This window comes from Cetorhinus maximus, chromosome 29 (genome assembly GCF_964194155.1).
Source record: "Cetorhinus maximus chromosome 29, sCetMax3.hap1.1, whole genome shotgun sequence".
NCBI classification, from domain to species: domain Eukaryota; kingdom Metazoa; phylum Chordata; class Chondrichthyes; order Lamniformes; family Cetorhinidae; genus Cetorhinus; species Cetorhinus maximus.
Genome location: NC_135907.1, coordinates 24,621,749 through 24,647,451, shown reverse-complemented (window position 1 = coordinate 24,647,451; position 25,703 = coordinate 24,621,749). Strand labels below are relative to the sequence as shown.

At 44.5% G+C, this 25,703-nt stretch overlaps 2 protein-coding genes across 6 annotated transcripts in view; one reads left to right on the top strand and one right to left on the bottom strand.

Annotated features, from left to right (window-relative positions):
- cfap184 (cilia and flagella associated protein 184) overlaps positions 1 to 12,740 on the top strand; it is a 24,016-nt gene extending 11,276 nt beyond the window's left edge. Inside the window, exons 8-12 of the mRNA XM_078531905.1 lie at positions 3,996 to 4,149; positions 6,591 to 6,784; positions 7,964 to 8,176; positions 9,464 to 9,601; positions 12,427 to 12,740. Of these exons, the coding sequence (XP_078388031.1) occupies positions 3,996 to 4,149; positions 6,591 to 6,784; positions 7,964 to 8,176; positions 9,464 to 9,601; positions 12,427 to 12,681 (954 nt within the window). The 3' untranslated portion in view covers positions 12,682 to 12,740. The remainder of the gene's footprint in view (positions 1 to 3,995; positions 4,150 to 6,590; positions 6,785 to 7,963; positions 8,177 to 9,463; positions 9,602 to 12,426) is intronic.
- pde6hb (phosphodiesterase 6H, cGMP-specific, cone, gamma, paralog b) lies at positions 12,689 to 25,703 on the bottom strand. Of its 5 annotated transcripts, none has more exons than XM_078531911.1 (4): positions 25,595 to 25,703; positions 15,099 to 15,263; positions 13,741 to 13,781; positions 12,689 to 13,498 (listed from the first exon to the last, which is right to left on the bottom strand). In XM_078531911.1, the coding sequence occupies exons 2-4, from the start codon at positions 15,224 to 15,226 to the stop codon at positions 13,422 to 13,424; spliced, it is 246 nt and encodes an 81-aa protein (XP_078388037.1). In that variant the 5' UTR covers positions 15,227 to 15,263; positions 25,595 to 25,703; the 3' UTR covers positions 12,689 to 13,421. The 5 variants fall into 5 exon arrangements, with proteins under 5 accessions (XP_078388037.1, XP_078388034.1, XP_078388036.1 ...); XM_078531908.1 differs by lacking the exon at positions 25,595 to 25,703 and adding an exon at positions 18,879 to 18,998; XM_078531910.1 differs by lacking the exon at positions 25,595 to 25,703 and adding an exon at positions 16,729 to 16,885.

The window sequence follows — 25,703 nt, the reverse complement described above, 5'->3', positions numbered from 1 at the left end:
TGTGAGGCAAATGCTCATGGGTTTAAGTCCCACTCTAGAGAATTGAGCTCAAAACCTAAGTTAACTGTCCAGTACGGTATTGAGGGAGTGCTGCACTGTTGGTAGTTCCAGCTTTCAGATCATAGAATTATAGAAAAACACAGAAGTATAACACAGAAGGAGGCCATCCAACCAATAGCGTCTACATCGCTGTTTCAAAGAGCAATCCAGTTAGTCCCACTTTTTCTCATATCCCTGCAATTTTTTTTCTTTTGAAACTTACTATTGAATCTGTATCCACCACTCAATAGGTCTAAATCCTAAACACTTGTTGCATTAAAATTTTTTCCACATGTCAACTTTTGTTCTTTTGCCAACCACCTTCAGTCTGTGGCCTTTAGTTACCGATCCTTCAGCCATTGGAAACAGTTGTCTATTTATTCTATCTAAACTGTTCAATGATTTTAAATAGCTCTGTCAAATCTCTTCTTAGCTTTCTCTGCTCTTAAGGAGAACATGATGAGAAGTTAAACTGAGGCCCCATCTGCCCTCTCAGATGGAAAAGATCCCATGATACTATTTCAAAGAGCAGGGGAGTTCTCCCTGGTGTCCTGGACAATATTTATCCCTCAGCCAACATCACTAAAAACAAGTTATCTGATCATTATCACATTGCTGTTTGTGGAAGCTTGTTGTGCACAAATTGGCTGCCACATTTCCTACATTGCAACAGTGACCACACTTCAAAAATACTTCAATGGCTGTAAAGTGCTTTGGGATGTCTTGAGGCTGTGAAAGGTATTATACAAATGTAAGATGCAGATCAGATCTAGCAGCTCAAAACTGGGTATCCATGAGGTGCTATGGGCCATCAGCAGCAGCAGAATTGTACTCAAACACAGTCAACCTCATGGCCCAGCATATCCCTTACTCTACCATGATCACCAAGCCAGGGCATCAACTCTGTTTCAATGAAGAGTGCAGGCGAGTATGCCAGGAGCAGCACCAGGTATACCTCAAAATGCGGTATCAACTTGGTGAAACACAGGACTGTAAGTATGCAAAATAGCTGACCCAGCGTGCGATAGACAGAACTAAGTATTTCCACAATAATGGATCAAATTAAAGCTCTGCAGTCTTGCCACATCCAGTCATGAATGGTGGTGGACAGTTGAACAACTAACTATAGGCGGAGGCTCCACAAACATCACCATCCCAATGATGGTGGAGCCCAGCATTTCAATGCAAAAGACAAGGCTGAAAAGCATTTGCAAACATCTTCAGCCAGAATTGCCAAGTGGATGATCCATCCTAACCTCCTCCTAAGGTCCCCAGCACCAGTCTTCGATCACTTTGATTTAATCCATGTAATATCAAGAAGTGGCTAAAGGCACTGGATACAGCAAAGGCAATGGGCCCTGACAACATCCTGGCTGTAGTACAGAATACTTGTGCTTCAGAACTAGAACCAGCTGCGCCCCCATCAAAGCTGTTCCAGTACAGCTACAACACTGGTATATCTACCTGATAATGTGGAAACTTTCCCAAGTATGTCCTGTCTATAAAAAGCAGGACAAATCAGGGCAATTACCATCCCATTAGTCTACACTGAATCATCAGCAAAGCGATGGGAGGTGTCGTCGACAATGCTATCAAGTGACACTGATCTGCTCACTGAGGCTTGGTTTGGGTTCTGCCAGAGCCACTAGGCTCCAGACCTCATTACAGTCTTCGTCCAAACATGGACAAAAGAGCTAAATTCCAAAGGCGAGGTGTGAGTGACTGCCTTTGACACCAAGGCAGCATTTGACCGTGTGTGGTATTGAGGAGCCTGAGCAAAATTGAAGTCAATGGGAACCAGGAGGAGAACTCTCCACTGGTTGGACCCATATCTAGCACAAAGAAGATGGTTGTGGTTGTTGGAGGTCAATCATAGCCCCAGGACATCACTGCAGGAGTCCCTCAGAGTAGTGTCCTAGGCCCAACCATCTTCAGCTGCTTCATCAATGACTTTCCCTCCATCAGCCTATGCCAGACATGGGGATGCTTGCCGATAATTGCACAATGTTCAACACCATTCATAAATCATCAGATACTGGAGCAGTTCGTGCACGCATTCAGCTAGACTCGGACAACATTCCGACTTGGGCTGATAAGTGGCAAATAATATTTGTGCCACACAAATACCTGGAAATGAACGTGTTCAACAAGAGAGAATCTAATCACCTCCCCTTGATATAACAGCATTGCCATTCCTGAATCCCCCACCATCAACACCCTGGGGGTTACTGTTGACCAGAAACTGAACTGGACTAGCCAAATAAATATTGTGTCTACAAGAGCAGGTTAGAGGCTGGGAATTCTGTGGCAAGTAACTCACCCCCTGACTCCCCAAAACCTGTCCACCATCTACAAGGCAGAAGTCAGGAGTGTGATGAAATACTTTCCATGTGCAGCTGTAACAACACTTAAGAGGCTGACACCATCCAGAAGAAAACATTCTACTAGATCAGCACCCAGCCACCACCTTAGACATTCACTCCCTCCACCAGTATCTTTTGTGCCACACAAATGCCAGGCAATGACCATCTCCAACAAGAGAGAATCTAGCCATCGAGCCTTGACATTCAATGGCATTACCATCACTGAATCCCCCACGATCAACATTCTGGGGTTACTGTTGACCAGAAACTGAACTGGACTAGCCATATAAATACTGTGGCTACAAGAGCAGGTCAGAGGCTAGGAATCCTGCAGGGAGTAACTCACCTCCTGACTCCCCAAACCCTGCCCACCATGTACAAGGCACAAGTCAAGAGTGTGATGGAATAGTCTCCACTTGCCTGGATGAGTGCAGCACCAACAACACTCAAGAAGCTCGACACCATCCAGGACAAAGCAGGCCACTTGATTGGCACCACATCCACAAACATTCACTCCATCCACCAGCGATGAACAGTAACAGCAGTGTGTACCATCTACAAGATGCACCACAGCAACTCACCAAGGCTCCTCAGGCAGCATTTTCCAAACCCAAAACCACTACCATCTAGAAGGACAAGAGCAGCAGATGCATGGGAACACCACCACTTGCAAGTTCCCCTCCATGCCAAACACTCTCCTGACTTGGAAATAGATCGGTGTTCCTTCACTGTTGCTGGGTCAAAATCCTGGAACTCCCTCCCCAACAGCACAGTGGGTGTACCTACACCATATGGAATGCAGTGGTTCAAGAAGGCGGCTCACCACCACCTTCTCAAGGGCTACTAGGAATGGGCAATAAATGCTGGCCTAGCCAGTGATGCTCACGTCCTGTGAATGAATGAAAAAAACACCAATGCACAGTGACAGCAGTGTGTACCATCTTCAAGATGCACTGCAGCAACTCGTCAAGACTCCTTTAATAGCACCTTCCAAACCCATGACCTCTACTACCTAGAAGGAGAAGGGCAACCACCATTTTGAAGTTCCCCTCTAAGACAAACACCATCCTGACTTGCAACTATATCATCACAGTCCCTGGGTCAAAATCCTGGAACTCTCCCCCCCCGCGCCCCCCAAAAACAGCACTGTGGGTGTACCTACACCACATGGACCGCAGCAGTTCAAGAAGCTAGCTCACCACCACCACCTCAAGGGAATTTATGGATAGGCAATAAAAGCTGGCCTGGCCAGCGATACTCAAATCCCAGAAACAAATAAAAGATGTTGCTTACTTTTATTTCGCATTTACAATAGCCACTGCACTACGATGTTTCTGAGAATCACTTATAAAGGCAAACCTTTTTTCATCCTTTCTTTCTTTCAATTTATTTTCTTCTGCTTTTGGTTTCTAAAAACCTGTAGGTTCTAGGAGGAAGACAAAACTAAAGGAAGCCAGGTAAATTGATCAGTTATAAGATCCAATGTATGACATTCCAATCTAATTTAATAACAAGCAGTGTTGAGAGGCAGATTCACTGGTATAAAATACAAAGCTGATTAAGATCCTTTTCTTTTCTTTCATTGTTGCTCAGGCGTTATTTGTGGAACTGCAGAGGTTGAGGATCCATAATAACCAAATACAAAACAAGCTGGCAGATTACTACCGCAGGAAGAGGACGGAGGAAACAAAGAGCGAGTTAAGGAAAACCCACTCAGACTATGAACAACGATATGTGAGGTTCATGGGTAAGGAAAAGATTAGGGTATGAAGAGGACAGTCTGATATAGAAACATTATCATGTCAACTCTGGGAATGAGTTTAATTCCAATATTGACAGAGAAGATTCAACTAAAGAACCTAAAATTAACTAATGTGGTAGATAAGAGAGTGTCTATGGATGTTATTTATATGGATTTTCTGAAGATATTCAATAAAATTCCACCTGAGAGAATTATACTGAAATAAATAGTTCTGTCATTCACCTCACTTCCTTTCAGTTAGCCCACACCTATTAGAGAGATCTCTGGTAACAGACGTTTCTTAACAAAAGACATGTTCAGTCAGGATCATTATTAGCTGGCTATTTCTGGCACTCTTAAACATCCCAGTGGTGAGTTCATTTTGGCAACTTAAACCAAAGGGTATAATTTTAAATGGGCAGCAGGCACAGAGAGACGTGGTGGTGTATGTATACAAATCTTTGAAGTTAGCAGGACAAGCTTTGAAGGCTGTTTAAAAAAAGGCATAAGGGATCGTTGACTTTAATAAATATAGGCAAAGAAAAGGAAAGCAAGGAAGAAATGACAAATCTTTCACAAAACACTGGTTAGGTCTCAGCTGGAGTATTGTGTTCAATTCTGGGTACCACACTTTACAAAGGGATGTCAAGGCCTTTGTGAAGGTAAAGAGGAGATTTACTAGACTGATACCAGAGATGAGGGATTTCAGTTCTATGGAGTTCCTTAGAGCAGTAAAGCTTACGTGAAATTTATTAAAGGTGTTCAAAATCATGAAGGGCTTGATGGAATAAAGAAAAGAAACTGTTTCCACTGGCAGGAGCATCAGTAACCAGAGGACACAGAATGTAGGTGATTGGCAAAAGAACCACTGACAACAAAGGAATGAAAACAGAATGTGCAAGAAATACTCATGAGGTGTGGCAGCGTCTGTGGAGAGAGAAACAAAGTTACTGTTTCAAGTCAAATTTCAGAACGGAAAAACTGAAAAAGAGTCACATCCGACTCAAAACTCTAACTTTATTTCTCTCCCCACAGTTGTTGCCAGACCCGATTAGTGTTTCCAGCACTTTCTGTTTTACATAGAAACATAGAAAATAGGAGCAGGAGTAGGCCATTCGGCCCTTCGAGCCTGCTCCGCCATTCATGATGATCATGGCTGATCATCCAACTCAATAGCCTGCTCTCACTTTCTACCCATACCCTTTGATCCCTTTCGCCCCAAGAGTTATATCTAACTTCTTCTTGAAAACATACAATGTTTTGGCCTCGACTACTTTCTGTGGTAGCAAATTCCACAGGCTCACCACTCTCTGGGTGAAGAAATTTCTCCTCATCTCAGTCCTAAGTGGTATACCCCATATCCTCAGACTGTGACCCCTGGTTCTGGATTCCCCCACCATCGGGAACATCCTGCATCTACCCTGTCTAGTCCTGTTAGAATTTTATAGGTTTCTATGAAATCCCCCCTCATTCTTCTGAACTCCAGTGAATATAATCCTAACCGACTCAATCTCTCCTCATATGTCAGTCCTGCCATCCCAGGAATCAGTCTGGTAAATCTTCGCTGCACTCCATCTATAGCAAGAACATCCTTCCTTAGATAAGACCAAAACTGCGCACAATATTCCAGGTATGGTCTCACCAAGGCCCTGTACAACTGCAGCAAGACATCCCTGCTCCTGTACTCAAATCCTCTTGCTATGAAGGCCAACATACCATTTGCCTTCTTTACTGCCTGCTGCACCTGCATGCTTACCTTCAGCGACTGGTGCACGAGGACACCCAGGTCTTGTTGCACATTCCCGTCTCTCAATTTATCTCAAAATTTATTTATTATCTCAGATAATAATCTGCATTCCTGTTTTTGCTACCAAAGTGGATTATCTCACGTTTATCCACATTAAACTGCATCTGCCATGCATTTGCCCACTCAGCTTGTCTAAATCACACTGAAGCATCTCTGCATCCTCCTCACAACTCACCCTCCCACCCAGCTTTGTGTCATCTGCAAATTTGGAGACATTACATTTAGTTCCCTCATCTAAATCATTAATATATATTGTGAATAGCTGGGGTCCCAGCACCGATCCCTGCGGTACCCCACTAGTCACTGCCTGCCATTATGAAAATGACCCATTTATTCTTACTGTGTTTTTATTTCAAATTTCCAGCATCTGTGGTATTTTGCTTCTATTTAGTGCAACGTGAAGGAACATATTTTATGCAGTGCCTTAGGGTGATCTGGAATGCAATGTGTGAAAGGGCTGTGGAAGCTGATTCAGTAAGAACTTTTGAAAGGACATTTGATTAAAAACTTGAAAAGGAAACACTTGCAGGGTTATGGGGAAAGAACTGGGGAATTGGGACTAATTGGATAGCTCTTTCCTAGGGGGTTAAAGAAAAGCTGGAATTGATGCCACTGACTGAAGTTCGTTTGTTTGGCACAGACACCCTGGCCAAGTTGCAGGCCAAATATAGGGAGGAGGCTGAGTTGTACCAGGAACAGATCGCTGATCTCACTGCTGAGTGTGAGGAGAAGCAGCAGTTGACAGAATATGAATGGAGGCTGTTTGTGTCTAGGAAGAAGACTGTTGCAAAGACCGTAATAAACAAACGGCCAGGAAGACACGCAGCACTACTGGTAGGTTGACCATTACTTTTAGTGGTTTCTGGGAGTGATTGAGGATATATTGCTTTCGAAACACAAAATCATTAAATTTTCAGCTACTTGCAAATGTCAGATTGTGGACTTTTCCTCCCCCCCACCCCTCCTAGTCAACTTATTTAAATGCCCCTCAGATATTTTTCTACATGCAAAGTTCCATATAAATGAAGATCAGTGTTCGGTCCTTAATGTGTCTTTTTCAAATTGAATTCCATTCTTGCCTGATCTTCAAAAACAGGGCTTGAATTTTAATACACTGAGCAGGTAGGAGAGTGTAGTTGGAACTTAGTAGGAGTAAGACTAGGAAGTTCAGAACCACAGCAGTGTAGAAAAGTTGGAGAAAGGCAGGAACTATTCAGATGGAGACTGAGAGAGGTTGGAGATAAGGGGTGAGTGAATAAGATTTTCTTTGAATCCTGTCCGGCAGTAACAGAGATGGAAGATTCTCCCTGGTTACGGGCCACGTCTAAGTGATTCCACACACTGCCAGCAATGAAACTGTTTTCAATGGGAGCAGAATTAAAACTATAACATGGGAACCTCAGTTCTCTGATCCAAGCCCTGTATGGGTGTGAGTTCCTGTGAGGTGCAGCAGATCATGGAAGCTCCATTTTAGATCTTAGCCAGACATGAGCTTTATAGAGAGTTAGCTGTTATTATTGAGGGACAAATTCAACTGAAACATTTTGGTTTAGAAAGGCACTAAATGGATTCACTGACAAGTTTACAATCTCAAGTAGGAGTTGCAGACTAATTAGGAGCTTTTCCAGTTACCGTCTCATGTTGTTCACGTGCAACCTACATACAGGTAGAATAACAGACCACAGACTCTTGCGTTCATTCTGAAGCTTATCCTGCGACTACAAACTGCACAACATTTAGAACTTTAGTCTTTAGATCTCCAAATCTGATTGGGATATCATTGTCAGGATCCTTATTTGTTTGTTAATATTCTAATCAACAGGTGAAAAATATTACTGCTAGGGATGAGGCACTTCTATTGTGAACATCCATTGTCAGTATCAAGCACTCCCAGCTCAGAAAAAGCTTGGTTGAGATACAGAGTAAAGTTTCCATTCTTCCCCAACAACATTCATTAATCTTAAATTATAAAAAGTAACTGAAAACATAACTTGTTTGTGTGTGTATGTGTAGGAGTTGGAACGCATTCAGACTACTGAGGAGCAGAAAGAGAAAGAGATGAGGCAGGTTCGATTTCTGACTATCAAGTTGAAGAATAAACTGAAGTTTTACGAGCATCAGCTGAAGGCGAAGGAGGAACTAGCAGGTGGACTAAACCTGATCGACTATGAGCAGCTGAAAATCGAGAATCAGTCTTACAGTGAGAAAATTGAAGAACGCAATGAGGTAAACAGGAAGAACGATCTCACCAGTTCACCTGCTAGCCGGATGGACCATTTAAGTCACTGTTGCAAAATCTTGGATCAATAAAACTGCTTAGAGAGTAAAGAACATTTTCCTGCCCCCTGTAACTAAGCCATCCAGACCTCAAAGATGGTTGCCCAGTTTGAATTGTCGGCTGATCTCAACCTGACCTTTGGGTTAGGGAGGGATAAAAAACCCAGCCTGAATTTCTACTTCTAATCACTGTCCATTGATATCAGCTGGACTGTCTGTGAGGTGGGACAGGGTTGGGTTCAACTGTCAATTTCCTCCCATCATCAAACTCCACATGTAAAGGAGGTGCCAGGCAGCAAGGATTAACATCTCTGGGCACAGACAGAGGTCACAAAGGAGCATTTCACAGTTTTAAAGAAATGTAGATATTGGATTAACAGTGAAATGCGCCTTTTAGACCTGTTCCCTTTCTCCGTTCCCAAAGGTGCTAACACAAAGATCCATTTCCAGTGGAGCCGTATCCCAGTCTGGAAAGCAGGAAGGGACAATAAAGGCTGTATTTTTTTCAACGCCATGTTCATTTGGCATCAGCTGCCAGACTTGCATCATGTAAAATAAATGTTCAGCAGCACCACCTATTGTAAAGAGATGTAGCAGTCTAGGCCCTGCATTTCCTTAGGGGATGAGACCAGTTGTCAGGGGAACAGAAAATTAGGCAGTATGTGAAAATTATAGGCCTGCATCCAGCCCACCAAAATCCAATGGACCTAAGGTCTGAGATGACCTTATATCCATTGTATACAAATGTGATTTAGACTCTCTATGGTTTTATACAGCACATGGGAACCAAGTTAGAACTGCGTTTAGATTGTATTTAGCTTCTTCAGCTGCAGCCTGGGACAGTCTGGCACTCACCATGTGTGTAAAGACTAAACAGAAAACAAAACAAATGCCAAGTACCTTGATGCAATGATGTACAATTCCACTGCAACCAGCACAGGTCAATATAACTGGTCTCAGTGTACAAGAATAAGCCAGCATTCCCATTGCTGATGCTAGTCATGAATTTCTGCTGGTAAAGGTGTGTCCAACCCCAGTGAGAGCCAGTACCTCCTCCAGGGCTACAGGAAAACGGCAAAGGTGGAAAACTAAATGCAGCATGGAAACATTTATGTGTAAGCAGGAGTTTAAAACTGAAAGCATCACATTATGAGACAAATGTTTTATGTTTTGCTTTGCTTTTAAATGGAATATTAGAACAATGCCAGGTGTTCAGATCTGATTTTCATTTTCCAGGAAGTCACAAAAATGCGGAAGAAGGTTGCAGTTACCATTGGGGTGATGACCCATATTAAGGAGAAGCTGGAGTATGTGGAGGTGGAGAATGTAGAGAAGAAAACCCAGCTGATGGACCTTGAGGCTGTCGTAGCACAGGTACCGGGGTGAGGAGGGCCAGGGGTGGGGACCAGCAGGGTGAGAGTGTAGATTCCCGGGAATGGGGGGGTTGGGGGCACTCGTGGGAGGTTGGTAGAGTGTAGGTACCAGGCGGGGTGGGGGGGGTGGGGTGGAGGGGTGGTGCAGGTACAGCGGGGCTGGAGTAGAGTGCAGGTATCGGGGGGACATGGAGAATGTAGGTACTGGGGCAGAGGGGCAGTGGCACAGGGTAGGGGGGCAGGAGGACAGTGTAGGTAAGGTAGTGGGTGGGTTGGGTGATGTTGTGCAGAGTGTAGGTACTTGGGTTGGGGAAGAACATAGGTGACAGGAGAGCAGGTACAAAATCTCCAATCTCCCTGAGAGACTCTTCAGCTGATAGCACAGTGCATGTGATAACCAACGACAGTAAAAACATGAGCTTGCAGTGCGTCATATACCCAGATTGTTTTTTTTCTTGAAGTTGGAGGTGAGACAGACAATGTAGGCCAGATGAGTAGGATACAGGCACCACTGAGACCAGATACTGTGCTGGTAGACAGGAGTCTGTATCTGTGACCCTTTATACAAGAAGATGCTGTTCTCAGAGCAGGAACTGAACAGAGATAACACTGCCCAATGCAGGAGAGGGGAAAACATCCAGCATCTAACATAAACACCCAGTGGCTGAAACCTGGCTCCAGAGCAACATTAGCAGAGAGCCCACATTGGGACCTTGAGGGTGAGGGATTGCATGCTTTATTTCTACATCTGTCTAAATGTTGTGCTCAAGAGGAAGGATGCTAGTAATAAAAACAGAAAATGCTGGAAATACTCAGTAGGTGAGGCAGCATCTGTGAGAAACAAGAGTTAACATTTCAGGTCAATGAGTTTTTATCAGACTGGGAAATTGATGAAAGGTCATCGACCTCACCTGTTTCTCTCTCCACAGAAGCTGTCTGACTTGCTGAGTATTTCCAGCATTTTCATTTTTATTTCCAATTTCCAGCAGCTTCAGTATTTTGTCTCTTTTTAGATGGAGGATGTTAGTGCTGGGAATGGATCCCTTTGTGTTTCAGGCAACCGGTGTCAGCATCAAGCACTCCCTGGATAGCTATAGCCTGGTGAGATCCAGAGTGAAACCTATCAGAGCAAGGTGGAATTGTTAGCTATATTAGCACAAAAACATCATAAGATAGTCACCACCACCTGGAAGTTCCCCTCCAAGCCACACAGCATCTTGACTTGGAAATATTTCACTGTCACTGGGTCAAAATTCTGGAACTCACTCCCCAACGGCACTGTGGGTGTACCTATACCACATGGACTGCAGCAGTTCAAGAAGGCAGCTCACCACCACCTTCTCAAGGGCAGTTAGGGATGGACAATAAATGCTGGCTTAGCCAGTGAAGTCCACACCCTGTGAAAGAATTTTTAAAAATCCAACATGGAATTCAAGAAAATATTCTTTACCCAGAGAGCGGTGAGAATGTGGAACTCGCTATCAAAGGCAGTGGCTGAGGCAAGCGGTATAGATTCATTTAAGCTGGATAAACACATGAGAGGGAAAGGAATAGAAGGAACTGCTGATAGGATGAGATGAAGTAGGTGGGAGGAGCCTTGTGTGAAGCTTAAACACCAGCACTGGTGAGTTGGGCTGAATGGCCTGTTTCTGTGCTGTAAATTCTGCCACTGTTTGTCTGTAAGCAATATATCTGAAAAACTAATGGATGGATTTCAATGAATTTTGGTACAGAGTTTAAAGGAAGACAATGGTGTAGTGTTAATGTCACTGGACTAGTAATCCAGAGGCCCAGGCTAATGCTCTGGTTTCAAATCCCAAGGCAGCTGGCGGAATTTAAATTCAATTAATAAATACGGAGTACAAAGCTAGTTTCAGTAACGGTGACCATGAAACTATGATCGATTGTTGTAAAAACCCATCTGGTTCATTAGTGGCCTCTGGGAAAGGAAATCTGCCATCCTTACCTGTTCTAGCCTACATGTGACTTCAGACCAACAGCGATGTGGTTGACTCTTAACTGTCCTCTGAGTTACTCGATTCAAGGGCAATTAGGGAGGGGGAACAAATGCTGGCCTTGCCAGTGACACCCACGCCCCATGAAAAATTTTTTTTAAAAGGGTATGGTCCAAGGAAGAATTGATTAGTTTCCGGTAAAGATCCAGATCCTGGAATTAATATTGGGAGATAGAGAGAATTGACTTTTTAAAAATGTTGTTAATTGTTTTAGAATGTTGTGAATTGTCTCAGATGCTGTGGTGGAATTTGTCACGGTTGTCAAAACGTGAGCAGAGTTTTAAGAGCAGGTTGTTGGATGTGGATTGGCCTGAAGCCTCTTCAGTAAGATGGAAGCTTTTTTAAAAAAAAAGCCTTTTTTTCAGCTGTGTAGTTACAGAGCATCAACCAGGCAGGGAAAAGCCTCAGGGAAGAGTTGTATAATTGTAATAAGGTTGAGCTAACACAGCATGGCGGAGATATGTGATTGTTTTTCAGGAGTTTTAACATGTCTTATACATGTTAGTACCTGTGCTAACATCAAAACATGTGCTCAGTGGACTAATGACAGTAACAGTCATATCCAACTTTCATAAAAAGGGAAAGACTCGCACCTCTGTATCACACCCTCGGGACATCCTTCAGTGCTTTACAGAGTGCCAATGAAACAGTTTTGAAGTGTAGTCACTGTTGTAGGAAACACTGCTGCATTATGATCAGGTTTGAGCCAGTATCTGACCCGGTAAAACTGGATAACAATTTTATTTTCTTTTTAACATTATCGTATGATTTTTGGTTTTCTGATGTGGCCTTCCACTTGTGGTTATTATAGAAGCGGGAAATCCTGACCAAAACCAAACAAGCACGGGACAGAGTCCGGGCAGCCAACTTCAAACTGAAGGAGAAATGTGGCCTCTTGTGTAACAAGGTGCTGCTTCGTGACTTTGAGGACAATGTAGACACCAGCGATAGATTGCGCCAAAGGCTGGAGGTGCTGAAACGACGACATGCTGATCTAACACTCGACTCCTACGGTATCAAGAAGAAAATCGAGTGGGTGAAGATGGGACAATTACAAACTCAGTAACAGCCACTTCGGGGAGTTTTTCCACTTTATTCTGTTATGATAAATATTATATGAGCTGGCATCTGTGCATTTATTCTTCCTGTTCTAGTGGTGAAAAACAGATACAATGGGGAAAGCAATGTGGTAAGCCATGAGGCAAGCGTAGCTACAACAGATCAGGTTCCAAACTGTCTCAAGACTCTGATTTTTAGGCAAGGCAACAAACACCAAGGGAACAACAGCCAATGTACAATTTTCTAACCCGATTATTATCCAGCTCAAAGACAGCAACAAATATAAAGCTTACTCTCTAGACATGAGTAAATGTAAATGTCATTCTCTAGATATTGATGCACATTTCAATTTAGCAATAGTAACTGAATCAACTCAATGACAGGATGAACTAAAATCCTTTCATGCACCTCTCCCATTTTACAGACAAGGATCCAGATTGACAGAGTTTTACAGATTAAATACAAATAATGATGCAAAGATTAAAGTTTTATGTTAGTTAAAAGTAGAACTTTACCATACAACTGGATGCCACATAAATATATTTAAATTATACACTATACACTACTACTCACAATCACAGTCTGAAAACTGACAGCTACATCAATGTTCAGGCTGATGGGATTGAACACTAATGGTGACGCATTGTGCACAGTTGGTTCTAATAGTAACCCAGTCAAGTCTGCTTCACTATAGTTACTGTTCATCTGAAACATGGACCACTAACGACTGGTTGGCATCTCCCTGTCTCAGACAATACCATACTGAGCCAATTCATGCAGCTCCAAGTGGTTAAATGCCTCCCAGGGACAGATCACAGTGATATCTGTAAGAAACAGAGAGAGAATTGAACATTCTTATGTCCAGATTGTTTTCTATATCAGTCTTGCTCATTTCCTGAAGCACTGAATCTTCCTGAGTCCTAGCCCAAGTGGTCACTGATGATGTTTGAGTGTAAGTACACACGCCCAATTTTGTGCTCACCCGACCTACAGTCAGGGAGCGAGTGTGAGATTAGATTAAAGTTCAGTGCTTTAGAACGAGTGGTTGGAAATATTCCACACATACCTGTGCCAAGCCCCTCCATTCCAGGAATATCATCTCCAAACCTGAGGGAGAATGAGAATGAATCAGTGTCTAAAACTCAGTTTGCCACAAACCAGCAAAGCTCAATACAACTCAGCAGCGTAATTACATTTTTTTTAAAAATTGCCCTATTTTCATAAAGTCTGAATACTGGTTGTTTTAATGCCAGTGTTCATCCAGTTTACCTCAGCTTAGAGTAGCTCAGGGAGAAATTCAGTCTGAGAGCTTGAAGCATTGGTATGAGACTGGGGCCATGGCCATTCTGTCACCATAGTGACAATATTTTACAAATCACATTATTAGGCCTGTTAGTGACCTGCCACAACACTAACTTCTGAATGGAGTCAGAATACAACAGTCAGCTCAGAGTCCAACTTTCATACTAAAATTAAAGTACTAAAATTACTGTTAATGTAACAACAGAACAAAAGATAAGTACTTTTAAAAATATTGGTTACATTATTAGATTATGGGCAAAGATAATGGGAGAGTTTGACTAGTGAGTTTCTATTCCCATTATTGTGATAAGTGGCCTCTCTGTTCTTTACCAGAGGCGTTGGTGAAAGAGATGGGGCTCCATCTAAAAACTCACTGACAATCATTACTGAACACATCACGGTTTCTAAACCTCATCTTGGTGAGTTTGAGGCACCAAGTGGAGTGGAGAGCTGTCCGGACTGCTGGCAAGGGGCAAGTTTCACTTCTTCTGAAGTGAAATAGGTCAGCACTCTGCTTGGTGCCACTAAATCACCGGCTCAGGAGGGTCCTTAGTCTTTGGAATTCTCTTCCCCAGGGATCAGTGGAGGCTGGTCATTGAATATTTTTTAAGGCTGAGTTAGGTAGATTCTTGATTGGCAAAGGAGTCAAAGGGAATGAGGGGTTAGAAAGGAAAGTAGAGGCCACAATCAGATCAGCCATGATGTTATCAAATGCCAGAGCAGGCTCGAGGGGCCGAATGGCCTTCTGCTCCTAATTCGTATGTCCGTTCCTGTGGGGCACAGTTCCACAGGCGGTGGAGCGGAAGAGGCACAGCCAAGATAAGTCAGGGCTGCCTCTCCACTGGGGTATCTGGGCAATCCGTCAGCACAATAGTGTATGGATCTCCCCACAGGAGTGAGGGCAGAAAGGTCCGATGCTGACTCTCTGTGACACCCCTGTCAACGCCTGACTCCAATGCTATGAGCAGACATTTGGGAACGAATATTGACTCTTAGTAGGAGGCTAACACTGGAAGGTGTTCGAGTGTCGTTCACATCAAAAACTCCAGCTCATCCGTAAACAAACCTGAGATTCAGGAATTAGTGATTTCCCCCATGGTTCAATCAACAAATAGCTCATACCCTTTCACTCCTGCCTTGGGGGGTTTGCTCTTGAACTGTCGGGTTGCTCTTTGCTTGAACTTTGGTGGCCCCTTTTTAGGGGAGGTGGCACCTCCAGAATCTTTGGTTGGTGGCATAATTGTATTCATTTTCACAGGATGGAGTTACTGAGGTAGGAAAATCTCTCTGAAAGACAAAACATCGCCGTTACAATAGAAGATTGAAGAATTCCTCAGATTCAGGCGGGTATCAGCCAACATCAACAGCCCCAAAACATCAACAACAGCCCCAAAACATCAACAACAGCCCCAAAACATCAACAACAGCCCCAAAACATCAACAACAGCCCCAAAACATCAACAACAGCCCCAAAACATCAACAACAGCCCCAAAACATCAACAACAGCCCCAAAACATCAACAACAGCCCCAAAACATCAACAACAACCCCAAAACATCAACAACAACCCCAAAACATCAACAACAACCCCAAAACATCAACAACAGCCCCAAAACATCAACAACAACCCCAAAACATCAACAACAGCCCCAAAACATCAACAACAGCCCCAAAACATCAACAGCCCCAAAACATCAACAACAGCCCCAAAACATCAACAACAGCCCCAAAACATCAACAACAACCCCAAAACATCAACAACAACCCCAACACTCGCACCAACAAGAAAAAAAAAACTGAGCAACAGTTTCAGGAAATCTGCAGCTCAAGAGCAAACGCCCAAAATAGACCCATGGCGTGAAAACAGCCCACTCCCGAAGTGCAGTCAGAGTTTGCCTTGTGACTTTAACCGCAGAGATCATCCGACATTTCTTACAGCAACAAACCTTGGTTCAGGAAAGTCTGGAGTGAATTGGCGCAGAGGCATTCCCGCCCGTGTCTGCTGAACCCCATTCCAGACATTCCCAAGGACTGGGCAGCAAAGGCCTGCTCCCTGAATAAAAACACAAAACGCTGGGGAAAAACTCCGGAAGAAGACTCGAAAGGTTCGCTCTCTCTCTCTCTCCACAGAAGCTGCCGGACTGGCTGGGGATCTGAAATAAAAACAGAAAGTGCTGGAAAAACTCAGCCAGTCCGGCAGCTTCTGTGGAGAGAGAGAGAGAGAGTTAACATTTCGAGTCTTCTTCCGGAGTTTTTCCAGCATTTTCTGTTTTTACTCCAGATCTCCAGCATCCGCAGTATTTTGCTTTTATTCTGGTCCCTAATTACTGGGTCAATATCCTGCAGGTTTCTCGTGATTTCCTAAAGAAACGGGTCCTAGTTGTCCTGTTGAAGCCCATCTCTCCACGACCGCAACTTCAGTGCCCACATCAGGCTCCACATTTATTTTGGAGGCTCCCGGATTCGCTGGGATTTCCTGGATTTTCTCTGCGGAAAATCGACGGAACTCCCGGTGAACGAGTGCAAACGATTAAAGGCAGCCGTTTAACTTTAACCTCTCCATGGATTCTGCCAAAGTTGCAAGAGAAATTCAGGGTCATTTCATGGAAATTCCGACCAATTAATATCTTTCCTATCTACCCTTGTGGATAATGAGTGATAACATTCAGTACTCAAAGGGCTAAGCCACTGTTGCTGGACCATCTAACATTTTCGTCCCCCTTTACCGCCTCTTTATGTTTGAGTGTCGAACCTTTTGTACACAGATATTCCTCAGACAGGCTGGCACCTTAGAGGATGAACTAAACGCTTAATGATGTGCTGCCTTAATCCTATGGATCAAGGGGACGTCCCGTCCTATTTGCCGAGTTGTTTCTCCGGATGTACTGTACCCTGAGCACAGCTCCCACATCACCGCCAATCCGGGGCCAGGAGGGTTCCAAGAGCCTCGATGTCCTGTTGGTAATTTGTGAAGTTTCTGAATTCCCTGGAAAACTGCAGGTGATTGATTTGATTCTGTGTCCAGGTCCCGGTTATTATTATCAAATAGTTGTTGTCGGTGTGGATCTCTGTCCAGGGGAGAATTTCAATAGAACTCACAGAATCTTAACGGCACAAAAGGAGGCCATTCGGCCCATCATGTCTGCACTGGCTCTCCAAATGAGCATTATGACCTAGTGCCATTGCCCTGCCTTTTCTCCTGCACATTGTTTCTATTCAAATATACATCTAATGCCCTCTTGAATGCCTCGATTGAACCTGCCTCCACCACACTTCCAGGCAGTGCATTCCAGACCCGAACCACTCACTCTGTGAAAAAGTTTTTTCTCACATCACACTTGCTTCTTTTGCAAATCACTTTATATCTGTGCCCTCTCGTTCTTGATCCTTTTACGAGCGGGAACAGCTTCTTCCTATCTACTCTGCCCAGCCCCTCATGATTTTGAACATCTCCATCAAATCTCTTCTTAGTCTTCTTCTCTCCAAGGAGAACAATCCCAACCTCTTCAATCTATCCTCATAGCTGAAGTGTCTCATCCCTGGAACCATTTGTGTAAACCTCTTCTGCACTCTCTCCAATGGGTTCACATCCTTCCTATAATGTGGTGCCCAGAACTGTACACAATACTTCAGCTGAGGTCTAACAAGTGCCTTATATAAATTCAGCATAACCTCCTTGCTCTTGTACTCTATGCCTCTATTAATAAAGCCCAGGATACTATATGCTTTATTAACTGCTCTCTCCACCTGTCCTGCCACCTTCAATGATCTATGCACATACACACCCAAGTCTTTCTGCTCCTGAAAAATGTCACCCCTTATTTTATATTGTCTCTCCGTGTTCTTCCTACCAAAATGCATCACCTCACACTTCTCTGCATCAAACTTCATCTGCCACCTATCTGCCCACTCCACCAACTTGTCTATGTCCTCTTGAAGCTCCACACCGTCCTCCTTGAAGTTCACAACACTCCCAAGCTTCGTATCATCTGCAAATAACGATAGCATCTCGAGTGGAGCCCAACAAGGTTCCAAAACCTCAGTATTCCTTTAACATTGGCCCTCTGTGTACACCCCTCACCCCTCATCCCACCATTATCCTGTCCCTAGCCGTCTGGAGCCTAAACTCTGGAAATCCCTCCTGAAATCTTTTGTCTCTCTGAATAGCCTCTTTCTGTGCCTCATATCCAATGTAATCTTATGGAATCTAGCGGATGCTTCAGAAACTCTGGGTTTCAATGATGTTGTGTTTATTGCATCCTTCCCCTAATGTCATTACATTACAACAACAAATGACATTTATATAGCACCTTTAGTCACAGAAAATTGCCTTGAAGCGCAAAATCACTATGAACCCCAAGGTATTGTGGGGGGGGGGTGGGGGGGGGGAATGGGGAGGTGACAGGTTTCAGGAGGGGCTTCCAGAGTTTAGGATCTAGATGGCTAGGGACAGGTCAATGATGGGATGAAGGTTCGGGAATGCACAGAGGCCAATGTTAAAGGAATATTTAAGTTTTGAAGGGTTGCAGGGCTAGAGAACTTTACATAGATGCAATTTAGAATTAGACACTATGCTTGGTTCAGTTAATTCTGCAGTGCCTCAGGAAGGGATGCATGAAAGTCACCTCTGACATTTTCCACTTAAAAACTGGAATGTTTATTTCAGGGAAATAAATTGATATCCGGAATTGAATGTGTTCGGCTGTTTGGAAAAGATGAATTCTCTCTCCGGGACAAACAGACACACACAGACCAGAAACACACAGACAGACATGCAGACAGACACAGACCAGAGACACAGACAGAGACACAGACACACACAGACAGAGACAGACATGGGACTATTTTATTAAAATACAGAATTACAAGATACATATCAAACTTCTATGCAGTAAAACTTACCTGATATTTCCCTGTGCCTGATTACTGGTTGTTGGGATGTTCTTACTCTAGATAATTTAGTTTAATATGAAATAAATTCTCTATGTTGCTGCGTTTGACCTGCTGTAAGGAATGGTATTTGTAGATGATCTGAACATCTCTCTAGTGTAAACTGAAACCGACACATACTGAAACTGCAAATATATTCCTCGGGAAAGACCAAATCTCTGAAAATACAAACAAAATGAGAGCAGGAAAATGTGAAACTTTCCTTTACAACAAATTTGCCTCACACCAAACAAAAAAGCAAAGATTTCACAGAATGCTCCAGCAAAGAAATAGTGCATTCACAACTGGTGTTCAGGCCTGCACTGGTGTTTTTTCTGCATGAGCATCCAGTCTAATCCCACTGCCACCTCCCCAGCCTTAATACCCCACCTAGTCTAATCCCACTGCCATAAAACATAGGAGCAGAAATTAGGCCATTATGCCCATCGAGTCTGCTCCACCATTCAATCATGGCTGATAAGTTTCTCAACCCCATTCTCCCACCTTCTCCCCGTAACCTTTGATCCCCTTACCAATCAAGAACCTATCTATCTCGGTCTTAAATACACTCAATGACCTGGCCTCCACAGCCTTCTGTGGCAATGAATTCCATAGATTCACCACTCTCTGGCTAAAGAAGTTTCTCCTCATCTCTGTTCTAAAAGGTCTTCCCTTTACTCTGAGGCTGTGCCCTCGGGTCCTTGTCTCCCCTACTAATGGAAACATCTTCCCCACGTCCACTCTATCCAGGCCTTTCAGTATTCTGTAAGTTTCAATCAGATGCCCCCTCATCCTTCTAAACTCCATCGAGTATAGACCCAGAGTCCTCAAATGTTCCTCATATGTTAAGCCTTTCATTCCTGGGATCATTCTCGTGAACCTCCTCTGGACCCTCTCCAGGGCCAGCACATCCTACCTGAGATACGGGGCCCAAAATTGCTCACAATATTATAAATATGGTCTGACCAGAGCTTATAAAGCCTCAGCAGCACATCCCTGCTTTTATATTATAGTCCTCTCGAAATAAATGCCAACATTGCATTTGCCTTCCTAACTACCGACTCAACCTGCAAGTTAACCTTAAGAGAATCCTGAACTAGGACTCCCAAGTCCCTTTGCACTCCAGATTTCTGAATTCTCTCTCCATTTAGAAAATAGTCTATGCCTCTATTCTTCCTACGAAAGTGCATGACCTCACACTTCCCCACATTGTATTCCATCTGCCACTTCTTTGCCCATTCTCCTAACCTGTCCAAATCCTACTGCAGCCTCCCCGCCTCCTCAATACTACCTGCCCCTCCACCTATCTTTGTATCATCTGCAAACTTAGCCAGGATGCTCTCAGTTCCTTCATCTAGATCATTAATGTATAAAATGAAAAGTTGTGGTCCCAACACTGACCCCTGCGGAACTCCACTAGCCACTGGCCGCCATCCTGAGAAGGACCCCCTTACCCCTACTCTCTGCCTCCTGCCAGACAGCCAATCTTCTATCCATGCTAGTACCTTGCCTCTAACACCATGGGCTCTTATCTTACTGAGCAGCCTCCTGTGCAGCACCTTGTCAAAGGCCTTCTGGAAGTCCAAGTAGACAACATCCATTGGCTCTCCTTTGTCTAACCTACTCGTTACCTCCTCAAAGAATTCTAACAGATTTGTCAGGCATGACCTCCCCTTGATGAAACCATGCTGACTTTGCCCTATTTTACCATGCACTTCCAAGTATTCTGAAATCTCATCAATAATAGACTCTAAAATCTTACCAACGACCGAGGTCAGGCTAATCGGCCTGTAATTTCCCGTCTTTTGCCTTCTTAAACAGGGGGGTTACATTAGTGATTTTCCAGTCCTCTGGGACCCTCCCTGACTCCAGTGATTCCTGAAAGATCATCACTAACGCCTCCGCTATCTCTTCAGCTATCTCCTTCAGAACTCTGGGGTGTAATCCATCTGGTCCAGGTGATTTATCCACCTTCAGACCTTTCAGTTTTCCTAGCACCTTCTCCTTGGCAATGGCCACCATACTCACCTCTGCTCCCCGACTCTCTGGAACTTTGGGGATGTTACTCGTGTCTTCCACCGTGAAGACTGACGCAAAGTACCTATTCAGTTCCTCCGTCATTTCTTTGTTCCCCACTACTACTTCTCCAGTGTCATTTTCCAGCGGCCCAATGTCCACTTTTGCCTCTCTCTTACCCTTTATATATCTAAAAAAACTCTTGCAATCTTAATTACTGGCTAGTTTACCCTCATATTTAATCTTCTCCCTCCTTATTTCTTTTTTAGTTGTCCTCTGTTGGTCTTTGTAGGCTTCCCAATCCCCTGGTTTCCCACTGCTTTTTGCCACATTGTATGCTTTCTCTTTAGCTTTTATGCTGTCCCTGATTTCTCTTGTCAGCCATGGTTGCCTCATCCTCCTTTTAGTATGCTTCTTCTTCCTAGGGATGAATTTTTGCTGTGTCTCCCAAATTATTCCCAGAAACTCCTGTCATTGCTTTTCCACTGTCTTTCCTGCTAGGTTCATCTCCCAGTCAATTCTGGCCAGCTCCTCCCTCATGCCTCTGTAGTTGCCTTTATTCAACTGTAATACCGTTACATCTGATTCCAGCTTTTTCCTCTCAACTTGCAGGGTAAATTCTATCATATTATGGTCACTTCCTCCTAAGGGTTCCTTCACCTTAAGCTCCCTTATCAAATCTGCCTCATTACACATCACTAAATCTAGAATTGCCTGTTCCCTAGTGGGCTCCACCACAAGCTGCTCCAAAAAGCCATCTCGTAGACATTCCACAAATTCCTTTTCTTGGGATCCACTACCAACCTGATTTTCCCAGTCTACCTGCATATTGAAATCCCCCATGATCACTGTAACCTTGCCTTTCTTACACGCCTTTTCTATCTCCTGGTGTATCTTGTGCCCCACATCCTGACTACTGTTCGGAGGCCTGTACATAACTCCCATTATGGTTTTTTCACCTTTGCGGTTCCTCAACTCTACCCACACAGATTCTACATCATCTGACCCTACGTCATTTCTTGCTATCGATTTAAGTTAATTTCTTACTAACAAAGCAACCCCACCCCCTCTGCCAACCTGCCTATCTTTCCGATAGGATGTATATCCTTGGATATTTAGCTCCCAGTCCTGATCCCCTTGCAGCCATGTCTCCGTAATGCCCACCACATCATACCTGCCAATTTCAATCTGCGCCACAAGCTCATTTACCTTATTTCGTATACTGCGTGCATTCAGATGCAACACCTTCAGTCCTGTATTTCCCGTCCCCTTTCTCATCATCGTCCCTTTATCTGATGTGCTTGAAGTTAGATTCCTAGCCCTTTCCAAACACTCTGTCCTATTTTGTGTTCTGGGGACTTTAATAGCCTCTCCTGGGCTCTCCTTTCTTTTCAGTTTTTTCATAATTTTCCATGAAGTTGAATCCACCCCCCCACACGCTAACCTGCTGCTTTGTTTTCCATTAGTCATACTTCTTGGAGTTTTACCCTTCCCTCCCCCCCGACTTTCTAGTTTAAAGTCCTGTTGGCCACCCTATTTACCTTTTGCACTAGAACATTGGTCCCAGGTCGGTTCAGGTGGAGACCGTCTCAACAGTACAGATCCCTCCTGTTCCAATACTGATGCCAGTGCCCCACGAAATGGAACCCCTCTTTCCTGCACCACTCCTTTAGCCACGTGTTTACTTCCCTTATTCTCGCGTCCCTATGCCAATTTGCACGTGGCTCGGGTAGTAATCCGGAGATTATAACCCTTGAGGACCTGTTCTTTAATTTAGTTCCTAGTTCCTGATAATCCCCAAACAGGTCCTCTTTCCTAGTCTTACCTATGTTATTTGTCCCAATGTGGACCACAACAACTGGATCCTCCCCCTCCCTCTCCAATATCCTTTCAAGCCGGTCAGAGATGTCCCTCACCCTGGCACCGGGCAGGCAACATACCATGCGGGACTCTCGATCCTGCTTACAAAGGGAGCTATCAATTCCCCTAATTATAGAATCCCCTACAACTACCACTTGTCTTTTTGCTCCCCCCTCTTGAATGGCCTCCTGTGCCACGGTGCCGTGGTCGGCTGGCTCATCCTCCCTACAGCCCTGTTCCTCATCCACACAGGGAGCAAGTACCTTGTACCTGTTGGACAAGGTCAAGAGCTGAGGCTCCTCTGTTCCTGAACACAGGATCCCTCTACCTGCCTCACTTGCAGTCACACCCTGCTGACCCTGACCACTGACCGAACTTGAGGTACTTAATCTACCGAGTGTGACCACCTCCTGAAACAAAGCGTCCAGGTAACTCTCCCCCTCCTGGATGTGCCGCAGCTCCAGACCTTGGACTCCAGCTCATCAATTCTGAGCCGGAGTTCCTCCAGCAACCAACACTTGCTGCAGATGTGGTCACTGCGGCTCGCAATGGGATCTGCCAGCTCCCACATCAAACAGCTACAGCACATCACCTGCCCAGCCATCTCCACTTACTTAATTAATTTATTAATTAGCTTTGCAGTGTTTTTTTTCAAATTTGGTGCAGATTTCCTACCAACCAATCAGGTCACAGCTTTCCTGTGATGTCACTTTTTCAGTTTTGGCTTCAGTTACTCTGTGCCCCATGGTCACCCCTCCAGTGCTCCTCCCTCTGAGTCTGCTCCCTGGAGACAAGGCTGCAAATCCCCAAGGTAAGCTAGGTTTATACTCACCGCTCCGGTGTTCCTCCCTCCGAGTCTGCTCCCAGGATTTACTCACCAATCAGCTGCTTTTTCGTTAAAATCCATCCCCCCTTAATAACCCACCCAGTCTAATCCCACTGCCATCCCCTCTTAATATCCCACCCAGTCAATCGCATTGCCACCACCTCTTAATACCCCACCCAGTCTAATCGCATTTCCACCCCCTCTTACTGCCCCACCCAGTCTAATCCCACTGCCACCCCCTCTTAATATCCCACCCAGTCTAATCGCATTGCCACCCCTTCTTAATACCCCACCCAGTCTAATCCCACTGCCACCCCTCTTAATACCCCACCCAGTCTAATCCCACTGCCACCCCTCATAATACCTCACCCAGTCTAATCCCACTGCCACCCCTCATAATACCCCACCCAGTCTAATCCCACTGCCACCCCTCATAATACCCCACCCAGTCTAATCCCACTGCCACCCCTCATAATACCCCACCCAGTCTAATCCCACTGCCACCCCTCATAATACCCCACCTAGTCTAATCCCACTGCCACCCCTCATAATACCTCACCCAGTCTAATCCCATTGCCACCCCTCATAATACCTCACCCAGTCTAATCCCACTGCCACCCCTCATAATACCCCACCCAGTCTAATCCCACTGCCACCCCTCATAATACCCCACCTAGTCTAATCCCACTGCCACCCCTCATAATACCTCACCCAGTCTAATCCCATTGCCACCCCCTCTTAATACCCCACTCAATCTAAACCCACTGCCACCCCCCTTAATATCCCACCCAGTCCAATCTCACTGCCACCCCCCCTCCCTTTAATACCCCACCCAGTCTGATCCAGTTTGCTGTCCATATTTTAATATTTCTCTTTTTGATGCAATTTCCTTTTCATTTCTGACCCGAGCCCAGCACCACTGAAACTGGTGGAAGACAGTGTTAAACACAGGAACAACAAACCAGAGCACAGCCCCCACCCAAACCTCAAATCAACATTCAATATTAACTGATCACTAAACTGTATTTACCCCGAACAAAAACAGAAACAGAAATACCTGGAAAAACTCAGCAGGTCTGGCAGCATCGGCGGAGGAGAGCACAGTTGACGTTTCGAGTCCTCATGACCCTTCAACAGAACTAAGTAAAAATAGGAAAGGGGTGAAATATAAGCTGGTTTAAGGGGTGGGGTGGGGGGGGATGTTGTTGGGACAAGCAGTCAGTGATAGGTGGAGATAACCAAAAGATGTCACAGACAAAAGAACAAAGAGGTGTTGAAGGTGGTGATATTATCTAAAGGAATGTGCTAATTAAGAGTAGGAAGCAGGACAGATAAGGTACAGATAGCTCTAGTGGGGGTGGGGGAATACTGAAAGGTAGAGATAAACAATGGGTGGAAATACATTTAAAAATAATGGAGATAGGTGGGAAAAGATAAATCTATATAAATTATTGGAAAAAACAAAAAGGAGGGGGAAGAAACGGAAAGGGGGTGGGGATGGAGGAGAGAGTTCATGATCTAAAATTGTTGAACTCAATATTCAGTCCGGAAGGCTGTAAAGTGCCTAGTCGGAAGATGAGGTGCTGTTCTTCCCGTTTGCCTTGAGCTTCACTGGAACAATGCAGCAAGCCAAGGACGGACATGTGGGCATGAGAGCAGGGTGGAGTGTTGAAATGGCAAGCGACAGGGAGGTCTGGGTCATGCTTGCGGACAGACCGAAGATGTTCTGCAAAGCGGTCACCCAGTCTGCGTTTGGTCTCTCCAATGTAGAGGAAACCGCATTGGGAGCAGCGAATGCAGTAGACAGATTTCACCCCTTTCCTATTTTTACTTAGTTCTGTTGAAGGGCCATGAGGACTCGAAACGTCAACTGTGCTCTTCTCCACCGATGCTGTCAGACCTGCTGAGTTTTTGCAGGTATTTCTGTTTCTGTTTTTGTTTAGGATTTCCAGCATCCGCAGTTTTTTGCTTTTATCTCTGTATTTACCCCGCCCGCTTTCCTCACATCGTCTCCTGATCCATCCGAGTCACAAAGGTTATCTCATGTCGGAGGAACAAAGTTGTACGGAAACAATTTACATGTGACGATTCAGTAA

Coding starts and splice junctions, on each gene's coding strand:
- pde6hb (XM_078531911.1), bottom strand. CDS start 15,226: ATGAATACAATTATGCCACCAACCAAAGATTCTGGAGGTGCCACCTCC. Junction 13,782..15,098: donor CCCAAGGCAGGAGTGAAAGG/GTATGAGCTATT, acceptor ATTCTCCCTCAG/GTTTGGAGATGATATTCCTG. Junction 13,499..13,740: donor AATGGAGGGGCTTGGCACAG/GTATGTGTGGAA, acceptor TGTTTCTTACAG/ATATCACTGTGATCTGTCCC.